Source organism: Gastrolobium bilobum, unplaced genomic scaffold (assembly GCF_033153095.1).
Source record: "Gastrolobium bilobum isolate Gb01-03AN ecotype WA unplaced genomic scaffold, APGP_CSIRO_Gbil_v1 utg26319, whole genome shotgun sequence".
In the NCBI taxonomy this organism is placed as follows: domain Eukaryota; kingdom Viridiplantae; phylum Streptophyta; class Magnoliopsida; order Fabales; family Fabaceae; genus Gastrolobium; species Gastrolobium bilobum.
In genome coordinates this window covers 176,614-201,797 of record NW_026898644.1, presented here as the reverse complement: position 1 = coordinate 201,797, position 25,184 = coordinate 176,614, and the positions used below count along the sequence as shown (strand labels likewise).

Here is a 25,184-nt window from a genome sequence, read left to right as displayed (position 1 = left end):
TAAGGCCCATGATCAGCACAGGCCCACAGGTAAGCATTATAAATAGGAGCTAAACGCTACAGGTATGACCTAATCTCTTTTTACCTATGTACGCAGCCTAGATAGTACACACACACCTCTCCCAAGGCTAAGGCCATCAGATAGTGTGTGATCTGCTGTCCTCAAGATACCTAACTCATAGGTATCCAGAGAAGACACTTGAATCATAGATCAATCATCCAATCCTAATTGGACACATCTGCCTAGGGCAGAACAAACACAACATAATTTTTGAACTTTTTTTGAGTCTTTGCAACGAGTATTGGAGTGTCAGAATGTCGAGAAGTGTCGGACACGACACATCAAAAATTTTGAAGTGTCGCTGCTTCATAGGATATGCAAATCAAAAAAATTAGCATAATATATATATATATATATATATATATATATATATATATATATATATATATATATATATATATATTATACTCCTCCTTTTAAAGAAGAATAGCCTTATTATGTTATAGATATGTTAAATGGTGGAGTTCACTTCAATTTTTTTCTCTCACTTCTTCTCCTTCTTTCTCTCTTAATTATTGTGTCAGCTGCAAAATAACAACTCTTTCGGCAACACGAGAAGTTGTTATTCCTATATATACATATATATTGAGGGAGGTTTTTGATATTTTGTTTTATGATTATAATAATAGGAAATATCTAAAAATTAATCTTACATACTACATATAACCAGTGACTAATAAATGTTCAAGGTATCAAGACTATCCGTACATAGTAAAATGAATATGGTAATGTAAGTCACTTATAAATATCCATATGATATGAAAGAGAGTTAATAAAAAAAAGAAGAAGTAACGTTTTCTTCTTTTTTGATGACATATTTTCTTCCAACATGAAATGATAACAATAAAATAACATATATACATAATGAGGCACAGGTATATATGTGAATGTTTTTCAATGGTATTTTTCGCAAAGTTTACACCAGGTATTGTCCTGGTGGGGTGGATGTGAAGGGGCAGTAGCTTGTGGAACAGGTTCAATTTCCAATATTACAGGTTCAGTTGCTTGTGGAACAGGTTCAGTTTCAAATATTACAGGTTCAGTTGCTTGTGGAACAGGTTCAGTTTCAGGTACAGTTGCTTGTGGAACAGGTTCAGTTGCTTGTGGAACAAGTTCAGTTTCCTGGGACTCTGTCTTAAGTCCAATGAACCTTAATCTTAGAATCTTGACAGCAATGAGAGCCAAAACTGTAACTGAGGGCACAAACAAAACATCAGGAATTGCATTCATAAGTTTTAGCTGAGGCACTGTTTGTCCTGTTCTCTTAGCCACCATGGCTGCTGGAGGTGCCACTAATGCAGTCATTATCATAGATTCATCTACTTTGTTGATATTCACATTCTTAGTCATAAACTCACTGAACATCTTGTTTCTGGTTTCCTCATTTGCTACTTTCCATTGCTCGTAAAAGTCCTGTGCAAGATGACAATATGTGAGTATAGCTGAAAATTTCTTTGCTTTATGCAAATGTTTGAATAAAGAGGGCGAGTCTAGTCTGAAGTAGTGATAAAAAGTTTGAATGAAAATAATAAGAAACAAGGGTGCTGGGTTTAAGAAGCTTAACTGATGCAAATTAAAGAAACTTAACTGTTTAAGAAAGTTGGCATGATGCATGCAAATGACGTAAGTTATTTCAGAAGTTAACTAACCTTTACATTATTATGTGTTGGTGCATCATAATGCTTGCCTGGTAAGGCCATGTTGATAGTGCTGCATAAAACTTGTATTAGCTAGCGAGTACGAGTTAAAATTGTTGCTATATATGCTGATAATGTGAAACCAAATTGTGAGAATCTGCGGATATTTTTAACAAAGATTAACCACCCTTCTGAAAGAGTGGACAACAAGAAAGACTTCACAAATTATGCATTGTATCCCATTTAAAACGAAATCTTCTTTCAAGATTCCTTGGCTAATAGTCTAATACTTCTGCATTTTCAATGATTTAGTGTAGAAAATGCATGGCAAAATAAACGAAAAGAAAGTTTATTATTTTATTTCTGCGATGGCTAAACTTAATTTGATTTTTAAAAAGAGGACATCTTTTCCAAAAAGTTAAAAAATTAAAAATTAAAAAATAAAGTAAAATATTTTCACAATTAAAGATGGGATTAAAGATTCTCGGAGAAACTTTTAATCTCCATCCAAACATATCATGTTGTAAGACTCATCACTTAAAAAAAAATAAAAAATAAAAGTAAAACTAAAGGAATTCACTAATTTTTTGAACAATTTCTCCAACAACACAAGAAATTGTTTTCCCATTAATGATTATGAAAATTATAGATTCATGTAGTCATACAAAAGTACTAGTTATGTACCCAATCAAATTTGCGTATAACAAAATTATAAGATACAATTATAAAAAAGTCTTACTTATCACCATCTTACGAAATTTTTATCTTCATTTATATATGTCCTTTTCCTTATCATTCAACGCTAAGAAATTAACGATAGATTATATTTTCATTTGAATTATATGTGCTTACGTGAATGTATCTAGAATGGCAACATTGAATGCATCAAACTCCTTGATATCTTTCTCAACAAATCGCGTATGAAGTTTATTCGTTACCAAACTCAACATCTGAGACGTTGAAAGTCCTGAGATGCAAAATCAAAATAACAAAGCATTAGTATAAAACAAATGAGTATTATAAAATCAAAGAAAATGAATGAATGACCTTCTCCTCCCAAGTAACTTGTGTTCATCCCCATAATCGTTTGTATTTTGTGAATACTTGAAAACAAAAGCAATCAACTATGATGAGTTCTACAAATATCGTAAAAAAAACAAGGTGGAGGTGATAAGAAAGTGGGCTAACGATATCTCTCTTAATTTTTGGGTGAAACGGGTTAACTTCTAATTTTGCCGTTAAAGGAAAGGAAAGGACCTTCAAATAATATATTATCAATTATTTTAACTTTAATAGGCCGATTCTTGGCGTGGAATTCCTTGTGACTTAAAGCAGAATAGCTTGTTTCTTCTCTTTCTATTTTTTTATTTTTCAATTCCTTCTGAAACTGTTGATTGGCTTGCCAACCATTTGATCTACCCCAGTCAGAACTCTATCTATAAGGAGTTTAGTCATGTCCTTCCTGGACTTAGCTGTTTATTTTTTGCTGATATTTGTGCTGTTACTAGCATTAGGAATGTTTTTATTGTCTAGTTGTTTCTTGGGCTGTTAAGCCCTTTCTTTCACCAAAAAAAAATACGACGAATTCTACAAACACACACTAAATTAGCGTCGAACAAAAGACCAATTTCAGAGAGAGGAAAGTTAAAAATATACAAACCATCAGTATCAACATTCACGTATGGGATGTTAGTAAGTCAATCTGCACAAAAATTGTCTTTTCTGTTTGTATGCACTAGCTGAACTCTTTAGTAAACAATACTCGTATACGAGACATTAGATGAGACTCACGGACTGCTCCACCATTATTAGTGAGCAAAGCAATTGCTGTTGTAGAATCACTTTCAGCTATTAACCTTCTCCAACCCCGTGAGGATACCCCACAACTCTGCACTAATTTCATTACAGATACCAATTCTGTATGAGAAGTCTTTAAGCTAATGTCCAATTGCATTCCTCATGACACCCCCACAAGTTGCCAAGAGGTACCCTTATCATGTGAAGATTTCCAATAGATGAGAATATCTGAATGAGGCTTACAGAGATGAAGCCTGTTGGTTCTATAAAATGCCTTGTGACTTTCTCGAACCTTAACTGCTATTGTTATTTCCTTATAATGCTGATCAGTAACTGTTTTGCCATGGTACTTTTCATTCCTCCACTTCTAGCAAGCCAGCATGTGGTAGCAAAAATAGAGCACCAAGGAATGTCACCTGTAAACTTGCTGAGCCGAGACAAATTGTTGTTTATCCAATCTAACAAGTTATCGGAAAATTAAGTATATCTTGCATGTTGATTGGCACCAAAGCTATCCACAACCTTCTAATATTTCTACAATGTTTATATTTATTATATAATAGAATATAATATGCACTAGTTTTGAATATATTTTAGTCTTTATGCATAATATTTATTTTTTTAACGTCTTATACATACAATTATTTTAACATTCTCCACCATCATGACGACATAGTGGTAATGTGAGGCAAAATGACCGTACTAAGAACATTTTTGAAATGTTTCTCTAAATCAAAGCATATTTGGAATGTATCTCCAAACTAGAGCAGTCAAACGCGTTAGAAAACATGACGCGATCAGTCCTATCAAAATACCTGACGTGATATCCTGCTACGTCGTCGTCTATATTGACAAGATTAGTGACATCAGAGTGTAATCCCGCCATCTTTGTTGACGGGACAACTGCTGATATCCAACATGGCCGCAGACACATGGCGTCTATTGTGTTGACGAGAGTAATCCCGTCACCTTAGTTGATGGGACTGTTGTAGAAATCCTACGTGGCAGGAAATTAATGTGAAGTATAAGGACTAAATTAAAAGTTATTGACAAAATTATTTCATTTGTATTCCGATATGTGACATTCCTTTTTAGTTTCGTCTCTACACTTCATTATATGTTATTTTAGTAACGGATATCGCATATAAGGTCAAAAAATATATTTTAGATCGAAAACAATTACATATATTAAGACTAAATTTAAAACTTTTTTCGTATATATCAAATTAAAAATGAGTGTATATATAAAGTCCAAAAATTTATTTTAACCTTTGTAATATAACAATTACTAGTATTTAGTACCTTCATAATTTGCCAGTCAATTGATACAAATTTTATATTTATGAAGTAATTGAAATTATAAGTGAAAGAGTATTTTGGAATAAATTTATATTTAATTAGTTAAATCTTCGAATAACAAATTTGCTTTGAATTAATTTTATTATTATTCATAAAACTTTCTCACCCGTGCTGTAGATATTATTAGTATGTTTCATAAATTGCTTTCATGCAATGTAAAAGTGGTAGAGAGTGGTGTTAGAATATCATTATCCTAATTCCATTCATATCAGTATGTCGTTATCTTTCAAATTTAGTTCAAAGAGAATCACAAAGGCACACATGCAGTCTGTTTTTCAGGGCAGCACTAAAGAAATCAACAATGATATGACTTACCAAAAGAATAACACCATGGAGACTAAGAAGGATATGAACAAAGGCTAACAATGAATGCCAAGAAAATCCAAATCTCAGATGATACCATTTTCAGTATCTTCTTAATGTAAATTGCCATAACAAAAAAAATGTCATCAACAATGAGGCCAAAATTATCTGTAGGGAAACTCTTCCATCAAAAAGTCAGTCAAGGCTATCTAGTTCTCTGTTCCTAATCCACTCCAGAGTAATTTTTCCTTTACAAAAGGAGACAGATGGACTAAACCCTCCTCATGTAAAATACAGTGATGTCACTTGGCAGAAGCTGTTTTCTCACTTCCACAGTCTTTTCGGTTGCATACATTTCGAAAGGGATAGTTGAGGTTACCGCATTTTTTACAAGTCCAACTACCTTCAGGAATACCCTTATTTGGTTGGTTGGAGTCCTACAATGAAACATGCAAAAAATCACAATATATCATAGTTTGATGGCATGATAAAAACTATTTTACAAAGTTAAAATAGAGTAGTTAACTAGAAAAATCATTCAAACTAACAAATAGAACTTGAAGGGTACAACAGTGAGCTAGTCTAACCAATCAAGAATATCTCTCATCTTTACATGACCTGTTATAAAAGCAACATTCGAATGTTCAACATGAAATGCTTATACATGTAATGAGATGGAACTATCCATGCTAGATGCTGGTGAGGTTTTACTTTATCCGAACCTCAGGCTAAAGTGCTTCTGCATTTTGATTATGCTAGAGATAAAAATCTTTCTCTCAGCTTTCAGTTACAGTCTTAGGCTTTTAGGACAGGATTATTAATTGACACGAAATTAAGAAAATAAGCTATTGGTATCAGAAATCATGTTTTAATATCGTTGGCATCCATTTAGCGGTTTCATAATTGGATTTTTTATTCGAAGCTTATAGGATTAAAATGACATGTAGAACTAAGCTCGCTCTTAAAAGTAAGGATCACCTACAGGCTACATGTGCGATATTCATTCATCATTAGAGCATTAACACAGATGAAAACACTTACAGGTCTTGCAGCTCCACAGTGTTTCATGTTGCAAGTGGTTCTAAAGGCAAAGTTAACATTGTCACATTTTGGACAGATCCAGTCCCCTTCAGATAAACCATCTGGCCCTGCATAGATAATGCAAAACAGATTGGTGTCGTTTCTTTCATGTTTCTTTTCTTTTGCTCAAAGCAGGAAAACAGTTAAGCTACCATGTTACTGCAAAGCTCCAATACATGCAAAGTAAAACATACTTTCTGATTTCCTTTGCTGCCCCACCATGTCAGAGGGCGCTGATTGGATATTTATAATAAACATTTGAGCCTCAAAGTTCTGTAAGTTCATTATGGACAATAAGAACTATTCTAAACACTAAACAGAGAATCAGGTATAGTAGATAAAGGCTAGAAGGTTTTAGCTGGGAATACAGGCAAATTATAGTGAATTTCACACTCATCAGATTTCTTAACCACTTTTCTTTTCATATTTGGGAATTGGGATACAATTCCATTTTCAATTTTTTAAATATAATATGGTGAAAAGGTGAGCATTTTCATGAAAATTTGATTCTTTTATTTTATGGAACAAAATTTGCTTCTTAAAATGAAAAGATCTTCAATGTTACTTATTTAAAGGAATCTATGTAAAAGCTAGGTTATAAATACTAAGCCAAGTTAATCATTTTAATAGACTATTGAGATAACCTTTTGCAAAGGCCAACTGATCAAAGAACAAGCAAATTCTTAAGGCAAAATGATATATGAGACCGGACAAAAACAAAGATACTATGATAAGCTAACTTAACAAGAAGATCCACTTCTTGCAATAGCAACTAAAACAAACTAAAAATAAGTAGTTATTATTTGAAACCAAGAGAATAAACCACTACTAGATTTGACATATAATTCAATGTTGGAAGATTGCCTAAAAAGATAATCAAGAAGTAAAAGATCCTGAAAATACCTCCTCTGCGTTTCCGAGATGCAAAATTATCAGTTTCTAATCCTTCAGCCCATGGAGGACTTTGAAAGCCATATCCATAGCCATTGATTCTAGGCCTTGGACCATAATCAAAACCTGAGTCAATGGTAACTTAATTATAGGTGCACAAAAGAGACACTGATGTAGAATGAACGAAGAACCAAGATGAATCAGGTATCCTCGGGGTTCCAACAAGAATCAAAACAAAACCCTTCAGATTCAAGACTTAATAATCTTATTAATCAATACCAAAGCTGAAAAACATAGATGCCTATAACATGAAATCAATAATAAACCTTTTAAAGTATTCATAAAGTAGTCAAAATCCTAGTCAAATCCTATTAAAATACGAAATCCTAATCAATAACTACTAACTAGTGTCCTAAAAGCAAAAAACATAAAAATTAAGATCCAAAAAATAAAGATAACTAAATAACACAATTATTGTAAAATTCCAAAAAAATAATGTAAAATCATTAAATAATGTAATTATCTAAATCGCACGCTTCTATCTACATCACACTGACACATTGAAATGCCTGACACAATGATTAAACGATATCAGTGGATAATATCACAGCAAAGCATGACGCAGAAGTATTCATAAATTTTGTATAACTTTATACCTGAATTAAGTTATTTAGTTTCACTTGATTTACCTTAACTCTGCTAAATATCTAGATTTCTTTAAAATTAAGACATTATAACCCTGGTAAAAAAAATATTACATATATCTTTGAATATTAATGATACCCCTCATTCAGGTTTCCACACAAAAGTTTTCCTATAGCTTGTGTTCTTTCCAGTTGCTAACTTGCCACTATTTATTCCTACATTACTTAAGTTTTTCTTTCCACATAGTTTAACAATATCTTACCAGAATACTAGTGCTGATTAGAAGAATTTAGCCTAAAATACACCATGAATCCCTATACTTCAATTTAGCTATGAAACACAAACATGGACAATTGAAAAAGCTCAACGCATAACAAAGATACAATGACGGTGAAATTCGGAAAAGAAAAATGGCATATTGATGCAGGAACAAAACTATTTCTTTTTGTTTGAACTTTTTCCCTGTTTTCTTTTCTGTTTTGGTTTTAACTTGGCTCTTAGTGTATCATGTAATCACATGAATACAAGACTAGAATGTGACTTTGTAATGTTTTGGGATTGGAGTGACCAAGTCTCAAATCTGCTGAACTCTAATTGAAAGAAACTGATAAAATCATAAAAACCATATTAGACTAGCAAGACTGGCTGATTTTGTATGTCTAATGGATTAATTTTTTGTAGAACTTATGTAATTAACCTAGTACAAACTATAAATAGCTCTTAATATTTTTAAGTGGTTTCTACTTTCTAACCTATTTTAAGCGTTAACCATAATTTTGCTAGAAATAACTGTCTACCAACTTTTTCAGCATCACACACACACACATATCTATAAAACAACTGCTATAAATACCTAATTATTGACATTTACAAGTATGGAAGAGCACTGAGCATATACGACAACAATCTCAAATAAGATAAGAATATTTTAAACATTTCTAGTCAGCATCTTAACATTGTCAAACATTCAGATTAATAACAATTTTAGTAATTCATATTAATGTTTAGACATGTCAGAGTATCTGATATAAACCTTAGGAGAATCTCACCCCAAAAGCTAGCTTGTAAGGTAGGAGAGCCCAAAGGCCATATAAACTCTACATTAGAACCCTATGTTTCCGTTGTGGGACTCCAAGTCCCGTACCTTGCAATTGGATCATAATATTCCACCACGCTCTGCAGCCCTGACGCCCATGCAGGCTGGCTTTGCGCCATAGTAGTTAATTGCGCCGCAATAGCGCCGCGAGCCGCGCCATATGGGCGTTGCGGTGCCTTGTCGCAAGAAACCGCGTTGCGCCGCACCAGAACGCAATAACTGCCATTGCGATCGCATTTGCGGCCAAATCACAGCCACATTGCTGTCATAAGGCAAAATGTCAGTTTTGTCCTAAATTTAAATGTGTAACAGAAATTTTTTAAGAGTTTTTTAATCTATTCGCGTCTCTCTCTGTCACTTCTGCTATCTCTGCCTTTAAAAAATTGTTTCTTTTTGCCATTATTTCTGTCATATATCTATTCCGCTATTTCCGCAACCGCAATCCGCTATAACGCTATAGCGTTTTTCGGGGTTGGCCGCGACATGCTGCAATCCGCATTTGATAACTATGCTTTGCGCTAGTCCTTTACTAGCCCTAGGTGAACACAGTAATGCCAGCGTCACCAGCCGCGTCGCTCGATTGCAACTGGGAAACATAGTAGACGGCTCTGATATCAATTAATATGAACCTTGGGAGAACCTCACCCCAAAAGCTAACTCATAAGGTAGGAGAGCCTAAAGTCCATTTAAACCTCACAGAACCCTATGTTTCCAATGTGGAACTTTAAGTCTCATACATTACAATTGGATCGCAATAGTATCACACAGAGTATTGATGTCCAATACAGTGTGCTTCCTTTTCTTGCAGTGTTAGTGCATCATATTAATTTAGTATTATGTTTGATTTTAGTTAGATGCTCATCCATATGTTAAAAAATTTAATGTGCAATCGGAACATTGCAGCAATGGAGTGTCATTTTAATACGAATTGGCAAGGTCTGTAGTCTGAACATGAAACACAGGCCTCAAGTTAGGAGATTTTTCTATATCAACTACACTTTGTTCCATATTTAAAATCTGCAGATCTAAACAGGAACCAAAGGAAAAATAATTACTTTATTGAAGCTTGCCTCAAAATTCAGGGACAAATTGTGTACTTCAACTAAGTTTATGTTTATTACATCAGAAAAATACTAGAGAAATTAAATAATCCAGTCACCAGTTCCACTATAATATAAAATATAAATGAGTACGCAGAAAATTTTCAAGGATAAGATTTGTGAAATTTGAATTTTGAAGACAAAATGGCTTCTCTGTCAAATGATTATTATGTCTGTGACTAGGTGTACTGAATAAAACTTTTCATGCTCTTTGAAACATGACGTAACAAAATATTCCCACTTCTACCAGAGTCTTTGCTTGTTTTTGCCTCATCATGTTTTCCCTTCTTTTGGGAAGAAAACAAAAAATTACTACCAGTTAATTTACTTGCTCTCTATTCCATTCTAGAATACAAAATATCAACTATATCTGCATCAAAGTGTAATGTTTTTAACAATAATATTGTCCTATATCTTCATAGCAGCCTTCTCTATATTAGAATCATACACTCAAAGGGTTTCTTGGTAAGCTTCAGATTCTAAGGGGAATTATCTAGTAAGAAAGAACCAGAGGAGAAAAAAAAAGCAGCTTGACAAGAAATTACTGGTAAGAGTTACTGAGAGAATACCTCCAAAGCTTCCAGGTAGGAACATGGGTACCAGACTAAATGGTACATGAGGCCTAGCATACAGACCATAATCATACTGTACACCAGAATGTGGTACCGGGGATCCAAACCTACTCGACATTCCATATGATGGAGGAGGAGTGCCAACACCACCATAGTAGAAGGGATGACTGTTTCTATATGGGCTTGCAACTGGGGCAGGCTGCTGATCCCGATCAGTTATGCAGACATCAAAATTAAAAGTTATCAGGCATAAAACAAAATTTATCTAAATTCTTTATTTATTGTTGTCACTTTAAACTAATCTTAACAATAAATAAGCTCCGTCGTGTAGGCCCCATATCTTAACTCCATACAATAAGGAGAATCCATGTTCCAATTTTTTTGAGAGTGCATTATTATGTTATGAAGATGATCCTCATTCCTCTTCTAATCTATTTCTTATTTGACCTTAAACATCATAGATAGGAAAAAATTGATATGAAGATATTCCATTGATTTTTCATCCAGAAACTATTACATTAAGTATTACCGGAACTCTGGGCCATTTGCTATTCAAGTTGCAAGAAAAAAGAAGAAATATAGATTTGTTTCAGCAAACAAAAAATTCAAAAAATGAGAAGAAAATAAGAAACATGATAAGAAATAGGGTCCACACTTGATTCTTTCAGGTCATCTTTTATTTTTATTTTTATTTTGGTCATATAGGTCATCTACTTGTACACATGCAGTGCACAGGAGTTTGCCCATTGGATGCCTTTTCAAATAAAATTGGCCATTCACCAAAACAGAGAATTTCATGTGACGATCTAAAAACAAATATACTTACTGGAGTTAGGGATGGTCTTGGAGCACCACAATGCCCCTGGTTGCAAACAGTTCTAAAAGAAAAGTTTAAGTTCCCGCAATTAGGACAAGTCCAGTCTCCATCTTTACGTGAAGCTGATTACAAGAGAAACAAACAACCTCTTAGAATTATAAACCTTTGAAAACTCACATGCCAGGAGCATTCAGATAAATAGTCTTTCAATAGGCCAATGCAACAGGTGCTGTCCCATATAAAGTAGGGCTCATCAAAGCAGCTAAGAAACAGAAGATTAAGAGTCTGTTTGATTATGTTCTGATTTTTTTTGTTCTTAAAACTGTTTTATAGAATAGTTATAGAAACATGTGTTTTTTGTGAGTATTTTTTGTTGTTTTGAAAGTTAAAAGTCAAAATACAAAACAAAAACAACTCAGATATGTTCTCTAAATTTAATTCTAAAAACAAAAAAGTTACAATTTTTAAAGTTTTTTTTACAAAATAGGCCTTATTAAACAAGTTTTTTTTTTTTTTTTTGAAAACCAAAAAACTATTTTTAGAAGCAGTATTCAAACAGGGCCTAAGTGCTCATTTGTTTGTCTTGTGTTTTGATCTTCTTTGAGGAAGATTTTTTATCCTCTAAACTCTTAGCATTTTCTTCCTTTCTCTTAAGTTTGTTTTTAGATTTTTACAATTTTCCAATACCCTATTTAATATAAGCACGTAATAAGTGCATGTTGAATAATTGATAATGATATAGCACATTATACACACAGAGAGAGAGAGAGAGAAGCCAAAACTTTTCAATATTTTACCATGGGTGGAGGCTAATAATAAAGACAATTGGAGCTAGAAAGCACTTAGTATATATTCATAATGAGTAATAAAATCATCTTTTACTTCAAAAAAAAATTAATAATACAAGAATTCCAATGTTGAAACTCAATCAAAGAATTAGCGAAGAGTTTCTTTTTTATTTTTTGTTTTTGCTCCATAGCAACAAATTAAGTACCCTAGTGTAATAAAAATGAACAGGGATTTAATGGTTAAAGTTAAAGCTCAATCAAGCAAAGTAGTTTAGAATTGTAATTGTTGTGATGCCCCTTAATCACTGTAGAATCAAATTACCCATCAAACAACACAGAAAAAACCCTTTTAGTGCAAACGTTTTACCCATCTTTGACCTATGCTGTCAAGAAAATTTCCCTTTGCAAAAACTTTCATTTTCAAATATAAAGAAGGCTACCACAACCAATAAAACAGGGTCCCAGATTTGCCCCATGACTACAAAACCTAGCTTGCACCTCTAAATGATATGCAAAATAATGAGAAGCGCACTTTCTGAGACACATGCCTATCTCCCACTATTTATTCACAAATTAAAGTAACATGAACATATCCCAGAGGACCCAGATCAACAAACAGCTCTACAGAGACTAGTATGCTTTTACAGACAGCACAAAACACTACATTACATGCTTAACCAAAAACACATACACCATGAAAATTTGAAGCAATTCACACAGGCCATATATCAGAAGGGTAGTGCTAAATCCTCTTTATATAGCTAAAACCAGAACATTATTGTAACCCCAGATAAGGAAACAAGATTTCAAGAGAGGGAGAGAAGCTACTTGCAACAGAAAACATTATAAAATGATAATTTACCGTCGTTCCGAGACCTTTTTGATCCAAACGAATATCGATTATCGTCCTGAAACAAAGTTACACAAAACCCAGATAGGAAAAAAAAAAAAACAAGACTTTAGTATGAATGACGTAGATATGGAAAATTGCATACAAATTGAAGCAAACCAACCTTTGTAGAAGACATTAGAAGGACTCAGAAGATGAGAGAGAGAGAGAGAGAGAGAGAGAGAGAGAGAGAGAGAGAGAGAGAGAGAGAGAGAGAGGAAAGTGAAGTAGTGTAGCTCTGAGACAGAGACAAATAAAGAGACAGGGACAGCGTGAGCGCCACCAAAGAAAACGCGGTGTTCCTAGTATTCGATTTTCCCCATGAAAAGGGAGGGACCTGACTGGACCGCTTTCGATTTAGCAACCTTTGAACCGGATGGACCGGGCCAGTTTGACCTGAGGACTAAAAGTTGTTCCGGTTTGTTAGAATGTGGTGAGATATATAAAATCATTAATATAACTCCAATCAACAGTTTAAGTTTTTGGGTTAAATTAATTTTTTACTGAATAATTTTTAAATTTAAAATTTTAAAGCCATATGATAACGAGGAGGATTATATTGACAATTTTTTTTTTTTTTTAGTATATCTTACTAGTAAAATTTCACTGAAAAGTATTTTACTAATAAGATATAATATAATTTATAAGAGTTTGTAAATTAAATATAATTTTTTCCTATAATAATCTAATTATTTTAACGATTAGCGTTAATACTACATAAGATGATAAAGGAACCATGGATCAAAATACTATTTATTTGTGTCCCTGTAAATTTTTTCTTAATTATCCATATAAAATCTCATGAATCATCAAAACAATGGAATTTTTTAATATGCACCCGTGATCCTTCCATTCAAAAATTGATACCTGTATTAAATTTTTTTTCTTTTTTTTCTCTATTCTCTCTCCTCAACTTTTCTATCTTTCTCTCACCTCAGTCCCACCCAATTTTCTAAAGTCCCAGCCCACATTAAATTCACTCCAAAACAACATAACCTGGATCGATCTTTTATCCAATAAATGTATCTTTTTCAAAAGTTGGGATTTATTGTACTTGTTAACTCTAGAATTACTACCATTATCTACTATCAAACAAATTATAACTTATTTAATGAGCCATAAATCAAACAAATTATAACTTATTTAATGAGCCATGAGGAGTACATGGTGACTGATTGTTAAGGGGGCTGTGAGGATTTAATAGGAAATGTGATTATTATTATTATTAATTTTATCCATATCCAACGAGTCTCAAGGATGATGTTTTTAAACCCAACTTTCCAAGTTAACTCCGATTGCATGAGAATTCCCTTATCTATGCCACTAAAGTAGTGCCAACTCCGATGTCGAAGATAAAGCCCACCTAACCCGTTTTCTTTCGTATCCTGTTAACTTCAGTGCAATATTTACATTGTACATTATTTTATCAATATCTAGTAGAATACATCAAATTGTTCTTACACCCAAATTTACATATTCACTTCATGTTGCTTTTGACACGTCTAGTGAGATTTGAATAATCTTCAAGCTTAGATAAGAGAAAGTCACATTCACTTTTCCTTTTTGGAATATTCCAGCAGTACACTATTTACAATCATCCTGATAAGTAAGACATTTTCCAGAGGACCTGCCCTATCAAGTATAAAGAAGTATTAACTTACGTCTAAACTTTCAATTATTTCAAAGTGCATCTGCATATCTGGAGGCTTATCAGCAAAATAATACCTTGCACACACTTCTAATTTTCCCTCACTCTTGTGGGCTTCAGATTCAAGCAGATGCAGCATTTTGTCCTTTTCGTTCCGAATCCAGTCTCGCCGTTTGTCACTCCATTGTCTCGGAGTTCCATGAAGGATAAAACGGAGTTGAGGAGCTCCTTGTATGAGCCTCTTGGAGATTCTCTCAAACACATCATGGTTAGTTAAGTAAGCACCAGGAGAGTTCAAACCAACATCAACATAATGAATCTCAGTGATGCTGTTCAGTAAGCTTTCCTTTGTTTTAGGTACTATATAAAACCCCTTAGATCCCACATTGGGTGAATTCAGATTAGATCCAATATCTGAGAAGCCAAGCTCAGTAACTATCTGGTTAAGCACAGTTCCACCTTTGCTAAATCCAATGATGAATGTCTTGGGTGGATAGAAACAGGAGGAAGGAGTGCAGCCAGACTGTGTATTCACTTGCCTTCCTAAAATGACTTTTTTAACCTACATTACAAGAAATTCAAAGTATGGAAAGCATTCAAAGCAAGCAGTGATTACAAGTTACAAGAAATTTAAAATAGGGAAAGCATTCATGTTGCATATTGGTGTCATGTCTTTATCAACATCAACATCAACAGCACCTTTAACCCAAGCTAATTGGGATCGATGGTAGATGAACTCAATGATAAATAAGAGGAGATTAAAAAAAATAAAAATAAAACTTAATTTAGAGAAGCTAAGGAGTGAGGAAAGTACCCTTAAAACTTATGACATAACATAGAATATCCAAACCTAGCAATAAAACCTTGATTACATAGAATGCAAAAATATCTTTCTGCTTTGCTTCTTGAAATATGGATTAAGAACCAAAACAGTACTTGGAAGTTAGAACTGTTGAGATATATAGTCCCACATTGATTAGATGGGCAACTAATATGGCCTTTATAAGGCCTTGGGCACTCCCACCCCTTGAGCTAGCTTTTGGAGTGGTGACCTCAAGGTTCTTTACATGGTATCAGAGCCTCACCGTCCCCCGCTTTAAAAAGTGGAATTAAAAAAAGCACAAAAAGGTAAACCAAAAATGGGCCTGTGCAATTTCCACGCTTCTAGCCTAAAGGGCTCTTGCGTGAGGGGGCATGTTGAGATATATAGTCCCCCATTGATTAGATGGGCAACTAAGCCTTGGGCACTCCCACCCCTTGAGCTAGCTTTTGGAGTGGTGACCTCAAGGTTCTTTACAAGAACCAATAACTGCCAGAAGTATAATAGTTACAGTCATAGAAAAAGGAAGGAATTTGTAGCATATAAGAAGGAGAAAAATGGGGCATACTTCTTTAAGACAATTAGATAAGAGTGAGACGGTTGATGTAGAAGCTGGGAATCCAATCGGAAGGTATGACCTTGGTTCTCCATATTGATTCACAGATGGTATGAAGTCCTTATAGATAGCGAAAGGTCCATTAAAATCAGAAGCTTCAATAACCCAAGCATTGATGAAAGAACCAAATTTGGACACCACAATTTCAGATAGTTTCTGTAAATCTGATAGCCTCTCAATCACTGGGTTACCAGTCCCTTCAACTCGATCACCACAAAAAAAGATAGCATTTGCTATAGGTACCTGCAACGAATCAGAAGAATTTTAAGTAAGCAATGCTTCGTATGCAAAAAGGCAAAAGTGATGTAAATGTTTAAAAACATCCTTATCCAAGATTATGCAACAGCGACTTCAGAATTTGAAGCTGAAACCACATTAAAATGTTCAATTTCACATTTTCCAAATAGTGGAAATCCCAATGAACAAAATTCAACCACAGTTTTCTACTTTAACTTGCATTGAGTTCATAGCACAATATTCTACTTTTGTAAAAAGCAAATGTAAGCTAGAAAATCAAAGCTAAAACATAAAATTAAAAGATTATGATACTCATAGTAAGAAAATTGATCCACTTTGCATAATTGATTTGAAAGCTCTACTGTTATCTATATAAGCTTAGGGGTTGAACTAGAAGGAACTAACTTACACTCAGTGTTCTCGTTCCAGGCGAAAGGCAGAGAGATGCACCAACTCTATGGTATGTCCTCCTATTAGGATGCAAAGGGACTCTCAAAATTCCACTCCAACGATCCATTTATAGATCTGCACAGAATTTTTTGCATCAAGCACAATGAATGTTGGAAGTTGTGTGTCTTAGATAAAGGGCCATAAAACTAACAAGTCCAAATGTCCAATATAGGCATCCAGAGAAGTTCATTTCAGACATCTTTAAGATCATACACGTTTTTGCTTGCCATGCTAAAGTATCAGAAAAAATAATCACATTTCTATCACATTTTGAAATGGCAATAAATAGATATTCTTCCAAATGACAGGAACCATGAACTTCAACATAAGAAGTAGCATTCAACCGTATGAATCAAGCCTTATGCTTTCAAAATATTAACAAAAGGGAACATTATAACAAAAAACTTTTTAATTTTTATCAAACCAACCCAATTAAACAAGAGATATTCAGTTGAACTCCTTGTGGAGTTAGAGAGAGACACACAAGGGGTGAGTTCCATATACATTTATATAATAATTGTGGGACTCACATATAGGCTTTTTTTTTTTTTGAAAAAGAAGTTTCTTAACTAAATACAAGTTTAAAAAAACAGTTTGTGTTTTCTTTTGAAGCTAAAAAGATTAGTCTCTAAAAAAAAAAAAAATTATATCATAAAAACACTCTTTTTTATTTTTCAAAGGTTATGACTGCACATGCTGTTCAACTACAGGGGATCCAGTTCCCGGCATCCCTCTCACACAATTTATCAAACACAACATAGGACAAAAACGCTTCCAAACCCTTAAACCATACAAGCATCCTCGTAAACTGCCCATGATTTTAGGCACAAGAAAAATTAAGGTTGATTGGATGTAATCAAAGGGGGAAAAAAAATTAACCACTAGACAATACACTAACATAACATAAACTTTATAAGAAAGACAACCAGATCAAAATAAAAGACAACAGAATCAAATGTAGCACCAAATTGCGAAGAAAACTGAGAGCCGAAAAAACACAGAAGGCGGACCATCAAATTTTAACAAAAATTCAAAACGAAATCAGTTACCAAAAACGAGGTGGCTTTTCTTCATTCTCTGATTCTCATGGCTGCGTTTGCTGGTTCTTCACTGGCAGTAGATTTAGGAGCATGGAAGAATTGAATCATTATTAAATTAAAATTTAATTCCATGTTAGAATGACTTATTAGGGTGCCAGTGATTTGTAAAAGGAATTTTTAATTGTTCTCAGGGTTTGAGCAAACTCTTTACCTTTGGAGATTTATAAATGATAATTTTTATCTCCTAAAACATGATAAAACTAAAATCTTTTAGATAATCCTTTAGTCGATTTCTTTTTCAATAACCCAAATCAAAAAAAATTACACTAAGAATTTTTATACTTTTCCAATAATGCTGATATGTTTTTAAATCATTTTCCAGTTAGAATTTTGAAATTTTATTGTCAATGATCAATCTATTTATTTGTTTAACTTTGCTTATATACTTTATTATTTAAGAAAATATTATATTCTAACATGAAGGGTCATGGACCTCTCCTAGAATTTGATAGAAGACTTGATTATGTAAAAAAAATCATTTAATTACATAAGAAAGATACTCATTTCAATTAGACACGAAGGAAGATAAAAGGAATGATGCTAGTATGATATTCATATGGTAAGAATCCGTACTCTTAAATTGAAATTTTAGAAATTTAATAATAATTAAATAAAGATTATTAGATAGAAAATCTAATTATTTAAATTAAACCATTTTTTTTTTTTTTTTTTTTTTGATAACAAAACCATTTTTTTTGAAAAGTGAGGATACTGCGTATTTCGCGGAAACTGCGGTGAGTAAGATTACCAGAAATTTAAGAAAAAATTAATAAGTATCACTTTTATTAAATTAAAATGACAACAAAATATTTATGGTAATATTAGTGGGAAGTATTAATTATTGGAATTTAGCCATTTTCGATGAAAAATGTTGATACCGCAGATACCACGGTAGAAATAGCCGATATAGAAAATAAATTATAGATTTATGCATCATAAAATTTATGAGACACTATAGTTTAAAATAAATAGAGGATTAAGCGAGTGTGGTGTATGGGTTTATACCGATTCAGTTAAGTGAGTCTACCCTAAATAACCTAAACTTAGTCCCTCACTCTAGCATGACATGAGACATGCATTGCTAGCATTGATGTTTATATACTTCCATGAAATATGATTACTTTTTTACATGCTATGTGTTGTTTGTATTTGGGAAGAACATAGGTGTTGTCTATGCCTTCTTGAACAAGCTTGTTTATTTCTGTCTCGGAACATGTATAAGTTTATGTTATTGAATATTTGTAGTTGTAATATGATGTGTATATGAGATGACCTAAGTAACAGATTGCTAGGTGCCAAGATGTATGCATGTATCACTTAATCAAATCCCTTTAGATATGATGATTTAGGTGTCAAGGAAGGTACTAGATAGCTTAATTAAACCATATATATGGTCTTTCACAAAAAAAAAAAAAAAACCATATATATGGTCAACACTTGTTGTATGTCTTAGGTAAGGGGACAACTAAATACAAGATGAAGTGATATGGGATAAGGGGTTGAATGCTAAACCTCCAGCTTCAATAGAGATATTCAATTTCGCCACTACCATGGAATATCCAGATATCAAGTATCCGGATATGATATCCGGATATGGCATATTCATATGTTCCCAATAAATATTCGGATATTTTGGGCGAACAGAAGCAAAAACAAACGTTTAAATGAAATGCTTGTACCTTATGAAATTTAAATATGGAAGACTTAAATCTATCTCTACGGAGTGTGGTACCTTAATAAATATTAAGGAAAATGAGAGTAGCTAAAATAAATAATTTAGACTTGATTGGATGTCCTAGTGTATGTAATTTGTTGAGACATTACATTGGAGAGGGTTCTCTCATAGTACATATAGTTCAAGTAGTTTAAATAAGAATGAATGTAATTAGTAAATGAGATAATTGGGAAACAAGTAATGCATAATGCTATTAACTTGACATACAAGTAATAATTATAAAAGACTGTAGAATGAAAAAAATTTATCCGCATTTCCACTTAATAATTCTAACATTATTTCCAATGCAAGTAATTAATATTAAGCTACACTTAATACAATTCTGATAATAATACACCGGATGCACACGAGGTGTTACACATATCATAAAAGGTAGAACTTAATTTGAAAAATGAAAAAAAAATATTAACATTCATATTTTAGTCAAAATAATGTTGCAAAGTCAGATAAGATCTGCCTTCTTTTTTGGTAGAACTTAATATCTTAACATTCATATGCAACTTGATGCATGAAAGAAAAAAAAAACATATCTATAAAATCTTAAAAAAATCAAAGATTGGGTGGTGCTATGTCTGGATGTTCTTAACATGTTTTAGACAAAAATTTATTTCTCTAACATTCAACATCATTTTAATCTCGTATTTTTTATAACATTTTTTCATAAACTAGATTCATTATATGCATCTTGTATAAATTTTAAATAAAAATTTGGAACCATATAATTAGGGTTGGCAATTCAAATCAACAGACCCAACAAACGAATTTAAAATTGAGTTAAAATATTCGATACAAACATAATTAGCTTATTTTACGGGTAACACAACACGACATGAATAACGCATAAATATATAATGCATCAATTATTATGTGGGTTGACACGAAACTATATAGCGAATAACATATCAATTATAAATTGTTACTTATTATACGGATTGACACAACATGATAAGTGAAGATAACTTGTTTACAATATGACACAACGAGAATAACTTGCAAGAAAATTAATGCGAGGCAATTTCAGATTTCATATTGACATATGACATGATACCTATTTTTTGGGGTCAATTTTTGCCAACCCAAACATGACATAAATTTAAAAACGAGTCAACTCGAATACAATTTTGTCATGTTATGCTCATTCATGTATCGTTAGCGAGTCGTGTTGAAAATTGTTACTAATTCCAGTTTTTCAAAGATGTCATAATACACGCCAGTTTTTGTATGCTGACCATAAATTCATGCAAAATTCATATATTTTATTTTTCGGACTAAAAAGTTTAAGCAAAAATATTTTCTGATAGTAGTCTTAATTAACTTTCAATCCATTTAGGGGTTGTATCCATAATCAAAGTCTACTATTCCAAAAAAAAAAAAGTTTTATAATTTGTTTTTTTTTTTTAGTAAACTCAAAGGTATCCCCACCCCCGACGGGAGTCAGACTAATCTCTTTTCGAGCATCGATCAGACCCTTTTGAGGGTGGCTCTACGGAGGGTGTAAATGGGCTGGGCTAGGCCGGGCTTTGGCTTTTCTGGCCCAAGCCTACGTAAAAAAAAAATTAGCCTATCTGACCTACTGACCTATTAAAGACTTTATTTGTAGGCCAAGCCCGACCTATTTTTAAAAATAAGAAAGCCTGACATGGCCTATAGGCCTTGTAGGCCTCCCACTGTAGATACTAAGCAAAGAAAATAATTGTATAGAGCAAAGAAAGTTCCATTCATGCATGCACTAGTACTTCTAATAAGAAAAAAATTACAAATAAGAAAGAGTCAACATAATACCCTAGCTCTAGAATGTATATCATAGAGGAATAGAGTCAAAGAAATGGGAAAAATAAGAAAAATACAATTATTGGGTGCTGAAATAAAGTCTCCAAGCAGAGGTGGCTGTCGAAAATGGCCGGCTACAAGCACAGGGGTTCTAAGAGAAAAGACAAAGTCGAGAGTGAGAAGCGGCGGTGCACATAAAAATTAGGGTTGGTATTGGTACTTTGCCACATAAAATAAATATTCTTTTATTTTAATAAAATAAATAGGTCAGCCTACAAGGCTTTAGGTCGGGCTTGACAAAATTGGCCTATGGCGTATTTGTTAAAAAAGCTTTTTTATAAGCCTAAGTAGAGCTGTCAAAACGGGCCACCCTGGCCCGTTAGGCCCTAGCCCGCGTGGGCCAGGGCCAAACAGCCCACATATTAACCAGCCCGCACAGGCCAAAAAATCATATAACCCAACGGGTTAGGGCCAGCCCGCGGGCCACATTAAAAAATATTTTGCACCATTTTTCTATCGGTCTTTACGTAATCAAATGTTATGATATTTTGCATGTTATATGATCCGATCGGATTTCATTTCAATTCAAGTTGAAATTTCAAACCGCTTTAATAATTCCAATGCCAAAAACCATGTTCAATCATATCAAAACCGATAGTTTCTGTTTCTCCACTAAGCTAAAATATGGATATAGCTGTGTCAAAAATAAATAGATCATGGCTTTCCTTCAAACTTTGTTTGCTACAGAACCAAATGAACTGCAATAATTTCCAAACTTTTTTCCACAGATAAAGTGATAAACAACACTTGTGCCATTTAGTTGCCAACTTCAACACAGCTGCCTTTGCCAAATCAGCTCCACCTGAACCTGATTTTGAGAAAAAGATAAATCCACCCGAACCTGATTTTGGGAAACAAAGGAAGGTTTTGATTAAAAAAGTTGACAAGCAAAAAGGCTCAACTTTGGAGACAAAGAAAACTATCTCTGTTTCCATGAAAGGTAAAAGGTAAAACTATCAAGAGTATTGTCTCCATTTAGTACATTTTTTTATCTGAATAAAACATAGTGCATTTGTTAAAAGACACTTAATTAGACAATCACTTAATTAGACAATCAATTCCAATATAACCAATCAATATTACATTTATGTATAAAAGACAATGAAAATTAACGCAAAGCGTTGCCATTATGATTGAGAGCAAAGCCATGCAACCAATTCCTAGTGCAAATCAATATTTGAAGATTTTCAGGAAGAGTTGAACTTCTATACTTGGTAGGAACATGTCCACCAATACGAAAAGCAGATTCTGATGCCACTGTAGCAATCGGGATACTTAGCACATCTCGTGCCATAATACTAAGTGTCGGAAATCTACTTTCATTTAGCTTCCAATAGTTAAGCACATCAAAATCTTCACCTTGACCAAATTTAACTTTTGGTTCATCCAAATAAAGATCTAATTCAGTCTTACCAGCAGCATACATGCTCTCGCTCTCAAACATTTCAAACTCCTACAAAATATAATATATCAATTATCTAAATGAAATAATAATAAAGAAAATATTAAATTAGCATAAAAGAACTTCTTACCTTGATATATAACTTTGATTTTTTGGACCTACTCCCTTCTCCACTTGACTTGTGCAAGATACTGGATTTATTGGATGAAAGAGAATGAGAAGAACTTGATCCTTGGAGATTGCTTGCATATTCTTCATAAAGCTCATCAATCTTTTCTCTCACATATCTAACCTTATCATGAGAGGTTAAAGGATCCAATTTTGTATAACAAAATTATAAGAAAACAAGCTTCAAGCGTGGGTCAAGAATAGCTCCAAAAGCTAGGACTACACTGTACTGCTTCCAATATTTCATCCAATAAGCACTCAATCTTCCAAACTTGCATAAAATACAAGTTAGAGGTTGGATAAGATGAACCTGAAATCATGTTTGTAGTCTCATAAAAGGGTTCCAAAAATTCACATATTCTCTCCCCCCTTCTCCATTCTTCTTGTGACAAACAATGTTTATAATTCCTATCTAACACTTGGAGAATCTCAAATGCTTTTTCATACTTAAGCGCACTTTCTAGCATCAAATATGTTGAACTCCACCTGGTTGACACATCTGTTCTCAATCCAATGCTTGTGTCTATACCAGCTTGTTCCACGCAATCTTGAAATTTAATCATCCTCCCATCTGATACTTTCACATACTTAACACTTTCTCTAATTTTATACAGTGCTTCAGCAGCCACTTTTAAACCTTCTTGAACAGATAAATTAAGTATATGTGCAGAGCAACGTATATGAAAAAACTCACCATCACACAACAAATTATTTTGCAAACGAAGATGATTTATTAATATAAGTTGCATGCTCATTCGCAGCAGCATTATCCAGTGTAATGGAAAAGACCTTCTTCTCAATACCCCATTCCTTCAAGCAATCAAACAACGTAGTCTCCAATTCAACCCTAGTATGTGGAGGCTTCATTCGACAGAAGTTCAAAATCTTACTAATTAATCTCCAATTATCATCAACAAAGTGAGCTGTTAAACAAATATAACCCTCACTATTAATTGTTGTCCAAACATCTGAAGTTAGACACACTCTATTAGGAATCCTCGACATGATTTGCTTAAGTTTGTCCTTTTCCTTGACATACATTTTTTGAACATCTGACACAATGGTATTCCTAGAATGCATCACAACACCAGGACTAATATAATTTTCCAATCCCTAATCATCTCATACTCAACAAAATTATAAGGTAGATCGTGATAAACTATAGCTCGAGCAAGCTTTTCTCGATGAACCTCGTCATTAATCTGTATTGTACTAGACTTTCCATGTTGCTCATTAGATTCAGACCTTGCAAGAATCTTACAACCAAGAATATGAAGACCCAAATGTGAAGTTCCAAGGCTACTTCGGGTCTTAGGATGCCTACCAACTACATATTCAGCAGCACAATAATTACATGCAGCCTTTTCAAAACCATCCTTGTCTGTACCAATCTTCGTAAAATACTTCCAAACACTAGAGATTTCTTTTCTATTTATCCTAAAACTTTCAGACACTTCAAGTGGAGTTTCAGATTCAACTTCATCATCCATAACTGAAGTAAAGAATAAAATATTAGGTGTAAAGAAATTATGGAGAAGATAATATGTCTAGTAATCAAATCTTTGGACTTCCTCTTTAACCCTTTTTATTTTCGAAACTCTAAAAATGACTGAATACAGAGAAATCAGAAAACTAAATGCAGAATTATGAGTCAATGAACCAACAAAATATCAATAAAAATCCAATTCAACATGGTGGGTAGCGCATAAGTATTACTACATTGAAAACAAATGCTCCTGAAACTAACAGAAGGCATCTCCAAAAACATGATGAGACTTCAACTTTGAAAATGAGATAGAACAAAGAAATTGAGAAAAAGTCCCCTCAGTATATATATATGGGTCAGGATCATTTTACACCAGTGAAAGTTACACTCTTAATCTTTTCCGTTTATCCCATTTATATCTAAGGGTTCTAATTTTTTAGTAATGTGAGTCATTAGATACAAGTGGATCAATGGTCAAGATTGAGTGTAAGACTTCTAACTCTTACACTGGTGTAAGAATATCCTGCCCTATATATATATGTATGGGGAAGGATCATCTTACACCAGTGTAAGACTTTTAGTAGTACACCTAATCTTATCCATTCACTTTAACTTAAATCAACGACTATGATTTTTAGGAATTAGTAATCACGTGACC

General features: G+C 33.3%; 4 protein-coding genes across 6 annotated transcripts; all 4 read right to left on the bottom strand.

Moving 5' to 3' along the window:
* Window positions 1–954: 954 nt before the first annotated feature.
* On the bottom strand, window positions 955–2,778 carry LOC133317986 (uncharacterized). The gene is made up of 4 exons (XM_061519908.1): window positions 2,745–2,778; window positions 2,550–2,664; window positions 1,710–1,770; window positions 955–1,473 (listed from the first exon to the last, which is right to left on the bottom strand). Exons 1-4 carry the CDS (start codon window positions 2,776–2,778, stop codon window positions 955–957), a joined length of 729 nt encoding a protein of 242 aa, XP_061375892.1.
* A 2,355-nt stretch (window positions 2,779–5,133) lies between these two features.
* LOC133318010 (ranBP2-type zinc finger protein At1g67325-like) lies at window positions 5,134–13,341 on the bottom strand. 2 transcript variants are annotated; one of them, XM_061519938.1, is made up of 7 exons: window positions 13,159–13,341; window positions 13,008–13,053; window positions 11,367–11,479; window positions 10,538–10,739; window positions 7,140–7,253; window positions 6,198–6,304; window positions 5,134–5,593 (listed from the first exon to the last, which is right to left on the bottom strand). In XM_061519938.1, the coding sequence occupies exons 1-7, from the start codon at window positions 13,171–13,173 to the stop codon at window positions 5,459–5,461; spliced, it is 732 nt and encodes a 243-aa protein (XP_061375922.1). In that variant the 5' UTR covers window positions 13,174–13,341; the 3' UTR covers window positions 5,134–5,458. The 2 variants fall into 2 exon arrangements, with proteins under 2 accessions (XP_061375922.1, XP_061375921.1); XM_061519937.1 differs by having other exon boundaries at window positions 5,135–5,593; window positions 10,538–10,742.
* A 1,144-nt stretch (window positions 13,342–14,485) lies between these two features.
* LOC133318004 (uncharacterized) lies at window positions 14,486–18,025 on the bottom strand. Of its 2 annotated transcripts, XM_061519931.1 has the most exons (5): window positions 17,855–18,025; window positions 16,765–16,880; window positions 16,071–16,361; window positions 15,518–15,545; window positions 14,486–15,216 (listed from the first exon to the last, which is right to left on the bottom strand). In XM_061519931.1, the coding sequence occupies exons 2-5, from the start codon at window positions 16,870–16,872 to the stop codon at window positions 14,687–14,689; spliced, it is 957 nt and encodes a 318-aa protein (XP_061375915.1). In that variant the 5' UTR covers window positions 16,873–16,880; window positions 17,855–18,025; the 3' UTR covers window positions 14,486–14,686. The 2 variants fall into 2 exon arrangements, with proteins under 2 accessions (XP_061375915.1, XP_061375914.1); XM_061519930.1 differs by lacking the exon at window positions 15,518–15,545 and having other exon boundaries at window positions 14,486–15,244.
* Window positions 18,026–22,578: 4,553 nt separating this feature from the next.
* LOC133317985 (zinc finger BED domain-containing protein RICESLEEPER 2-like) lies at window positions 22,579–24,081 on the bottom strand. Its single transcript, XM_061519907.1, has 5 exons — window positions 23,844–24,081; window positions 23,435–23,677; window positions 23,271–23,350; window positions 23,003–23,164; window positions 22,579–22,923 (listed from the first exon to the last, which is right to left on the bottom strand). Exons 1-5 carry the CDS (start codon window positions 24,079–24,081, stop codon window positions 22,579–22,581), a joined length of 1,068 nt encoding a protein of 355 aa, XP_061375891.1.
* Window positions 24,082–25,184: the final 1,103 nt, after the last annotated feature.

What these genes read in the sequence shown, in the direction of transcription:
- LOC133317986 (XM_061519908.1), bottom strand. Translation starts at nt 2,778, where the DNA reads ATGGGGATGAACACAAGTTACTTGGGAGGAGAAG. An exon ending in AAGTTACTTGGGAGGAGAAG is followed by an intron (nt 2,665 to 2,744) that starts GTCATTCATTCA and finishes TTTGCATCTCAG; the next exon opens with GACTTTCAACGTCTCAGATG. An exon ending in GCCATTCTAGATACATTCAC is followed by an intron (nt 1,771 to 2,549) that starts GTAAGCACATAT and finishes AGTTTTATGCAG; the next exon opens with CACTATCAACATGGCCTTAC.
- LOC133318010 (XM_061519937.1), bottom strand. An exon ending in CAAGACCATCCCTAACTCCA is followed by an intron (nt 10,743 to 11,366) that starts GTAAGTATATTT and finishes GATCGGGATCAG; the next exon opens with CAGCCTGCCCCAGTTGCAAG. An exon ending in ACTGTGGAGCTGCAAGACCT is followed by an intron (nt 5,594 to 6,197) that starts GTAAGTGTTTTC and finishes GTTTCATTGTAG; the next exon opens with GACTCCAACCAACCAAATAA.
- LOC133318004 (XM_061519931.1), bottom strand. Translation starts at nt 16,872, where the DNA reads ATGGATCGTTGGAGTGGAATTTTGAGAGTCCCTTTGCATCCTAATAGG. An exon ending in CTGGAACGAGAACACTGAGT is followed by an intron (nt 16,362 to 16,764) that starts GTAAGTTAGTTC and finishes GATTCGTTGCAG; the next exon opens with GTACCTATAGCAAATGCTAT. An exon ending in GCTAGGTTTGGATATTCTAT is followed by an intron (nt 15,217 to 15,517) that starts GTTATGTCATAA and finishes TAGGAAGGCAAG; the next exon opens with TGAATACACAGTCTGGCTGC.
- LOC133317985 (XM_061519907.1), bottom strand. Translation starts at nt 24,081, where the DNA reads ATGTATGTCAAGGAAAAGGACAAACTTAAGCAAATCATGTCGAGGATT. An exon ending in TGGATGAAATATTGGAAGCA is followed by an intron (nt 23,165 to 23,270) that starts GTACAGTGTAGT and finishes TCTCATGATAAG; the next exon opens with GTTAGATATGTGAGAGAAAA. An exon ending in AATCAAAGTTATATATCAAG is followed by an intron (nt 22,924 to 23,002) that starts GTAAGAAGTTCT and finishes TATATTTTGTAG; the next exon opens with GAGTTTGAAATGTTTGAGAG.